General features: G+C 37.3%; 1 protein-coding gene across 4 annotated transcripts in view; it reads left to right on the forward strand.

Moving 5' to 3' along the window:
* LOC109823622 (probable translation initiation factor eIF-2B subunit epsilon) overlaps positions 342-2,864 on the forward strand; it is a 56,687-nt gene continuing 54,164 nt past the window's right edge. For 3 of the 4 annotated variants that reach the window (XM_020389901.1, XM_020389904.1, XM_020389903.1), the window contains exons 1-3: positions 342-445; positions 508-636; positions 717-956. In XM_020389901.1, the coding sequence (XP_020245490.1) occupies positions 508-636; positions 717-956 (369 nt within the window). In that variant the 5' untranslated portion in view covers positions 342-445. Of the gene's footprint in view, positions 462-507; positions 637-716; positions 957-2,864 lie in introns of all 4 variants that reach the window. The other variant, XM_020389902.1, reaches the window with a different exon arrangement.

Raw genomic sequence — 2,864 nt, forward strand, 5'->3', positions numbered from 1 at the left:
TTTTTTTGAATAGGTAAACAGTAAATTTTTACAGATATTAATGACTAAAAAGCTCTAAAATCAATATGCCTAAAATCAATATGTTAATGTTATTTCAAGTGAAATTTTTTTTCGTTTACATAATAGAAGGTATTAAAATGCTAACTTTTAACAACTCAGGTATATAAATGCTCTGAAAAACAACCGAGAGCGTACAAATGCTTAATGAGTGAAATTGGTCTTTTAATGCGTAACTTAAGAATTTGGAATCTAATAGCGATTTCAATGATCGAGGGGTGTCGTGATATCGAACATTTTTAAGGGGCTGGGTGAGACGAAGCTATGTGGGTACCCCCTCGTCCAGGTTCCTGAAATTAACTCCCGATAAAACGGAACCCTCCCTAGTAACAAAGCCCTCCGTTCTCTCTCTCTCTCTCTAGTTTTGAGGTCGGTCGCCGTCAGAAAAATGGCGCGAAAGGAAGGCGGCCGCGCCTCCTCCGACGCTGACGACCTGTCGCCGTCAGAAAAATGGCGCGAAAGGAAGGCGGCCGCGCCTCCTCCGACGCTGACGACCTCGCCTGCAGCCCTCTTCAGGCCGTCCTCCTCGCCGACAGCTTCGCCACCAATTTCCGCCCCATCACCCTCGAGCGTCCCAAGGTAAACCCTAGCTAAAACCCAAACCCTAGCCCCCAAACCCTAAGCCCTAATTCTCCTCTCTTACCGATCTCTTTTGCAAGGTTCTTCTGCCTCTCGTCAACGTTCCCATGATCGAGTACTCCCTCGCGTGGCTGGAATCGGTGGGAGTCGAGGAGGTCTTCGTGTTCTGCTGCGCTCATTCGGGGAAAGTGAAGGACTTTCTTGATTCTTCTCAGTGGACGAAGAAGCAGCCGTCGTCGGCTTTCAGCGTGACCACGATTGAGTCACGTGATGCGATTAGTGCCGGGGATGCTCTTCGAGTTATTTACGGCCATGGTGTGGTGAGTGATGGTTTAACCTTTTTTTTTTCAATTAATCGAATTTTGTTATCAAGGTTAGAATTTTACAGTAACAAGCACTTCTGCACGTTCAAATGCACGTGCTTTACAAATTGAAAATACTTTTAAATAAATTTTACATGAAAAACATTGGATGTTCCTATACATAACATAATCAAGAAAACTGAACAAACCATCTTTTTTATTTTATATATCTTCATGGCTCGAAGTTTTCAAATTCTAATGTTATCAATAGAAAGAAAATTTCAGTTGCAATTTGCAACCCCTAATATTGTCTAGTTGTGAAAATACACACACACACATACATATGTGTGTATTTGTGTATATACGTATGTGTGTGTGTATGTGTATATGTGTGTGTGTATGTTATGTATGTATGTATGTATATATGTATGTGTTGCTGAGAGAGTAGATTGCCCTCTCTTTCTTTCCTGTATCAACGTACTGGGCCAAAACTAAAAAACCCACTTTGATAACATTGTTTGTTGTGGAGAGATGAAGTACAAGTGGTCAACCTGGTACTGGCGGGACCAATACAGGCAGATTGAGCAAGTATTTGATTCTGTAAAATGTAGCTTGGTATTCATCATCCCAGACATATTCTGTCCCTCCTTTCGACGAGTTTGTAGGCAGGTTCACACCGGTTGGAATGTTTATATATATTTAGGCCTTGCTTCCTCTTTTGCTAGCTAGATGCGAGAGTGAAGGTTCACGCTTAGCCCTTAATGAGTACTTTTCTTTTAGTTAGACCATAGCTGCTATTTTTTGTACTCCATCAAATTGTGATACCATAATAATAGGTAGAAATTGGATGCCACCCTTCATTCTTATAGGAGGGTGTATTGTGAGATCATTGATGATTTGCTGGGACACTTTAGGGCGGACTCGAACTGCTGACAGCCACCACAGGGTAAACCACTTCCTCTCAGGCCTCTTTTTTTCTGTAAATACTGCGTATTTGATTCCATCCATAAATCCACTTTCTTTCCTATGAGTTTCAGTATCGATAAAAATTCTAGTTCTTATTGTTCATATGTTATGTTATGAATATACGATACCAATTCGCCCGACCTTTGTAGGGCCAGAAGAAATCGGAACATAAATATGAACCTTTTTAGGAGAGCAACCTGCGCACGTAGACTTGAAAGCTGTAGTTTTCTTAGAATTCTACCCGACTCTCAACATCTACTGCTGCTCCATCGAACCTGAATCTAAACATGGTTTACAAACCCACTTGCTGACCATGTTCAGAGAGAGGGCAAGGCTATATATATACATATATATGGAAAATATACAATATTTGAACTTTATTTATAAGTTTATTTAAGTACAATGACCTGAGAAAAAGTAAATCAAATATTTTTTATTCACATTCTTGAATTAGGATCTAATAGCTTATTTGTGAAATTTTCTAGAAGATAAATAATAGATATTTATTAATTTTACTTAAAATGACTTAAGAAATTTAATAGTTGAATGAATCTAATTCAAATAGTGCTTTCCATGCAAATTAAAATCTAATGAAATTATTTGCAAATTACAAAATCAATGTACACAATTGTGTAATAGATTTGAAAACGAAAGCAATCAAATTTATAATCATATCATTCAAACTCATTTATTGAAGTCATTAAGGAAAAATAATTTAATTGCTTTAAGGGTTTAATTCAAATAAGAGAGGTCTATCCGTGATGAATGATTTGGAGGGCTAAGTTTGTGAAAATAAAAATTTAAAGGTCAATAGCAAATTAGAAAGAAATCGGATGTTACATAAAAAATCTTTATTTTGAAAGAACTTCCCTTCAACATAATAAAACTTTTAGGTAAATGGCAAAGGGACCTAATATTAATTAAAAAATTAATTTAATATTTTTTGTTAAATTAAAGAAA

The sequence above is a fragment of the Asparagus officinalis genome, chromosome 9 (assembly GCF_001876935.1).
Source record: "Asparagus officinalis chromosome 9, Aspof.V1, whole genome shotgun sequence".
Classification (NCBI taxonomy): domain Eukaryota; kingdom Viridiplantae; phylum Streptophyta; class Magnoliopsida; order Asparagales; family Asparagaceae; genus Asparagus; species Asparagus officinalis.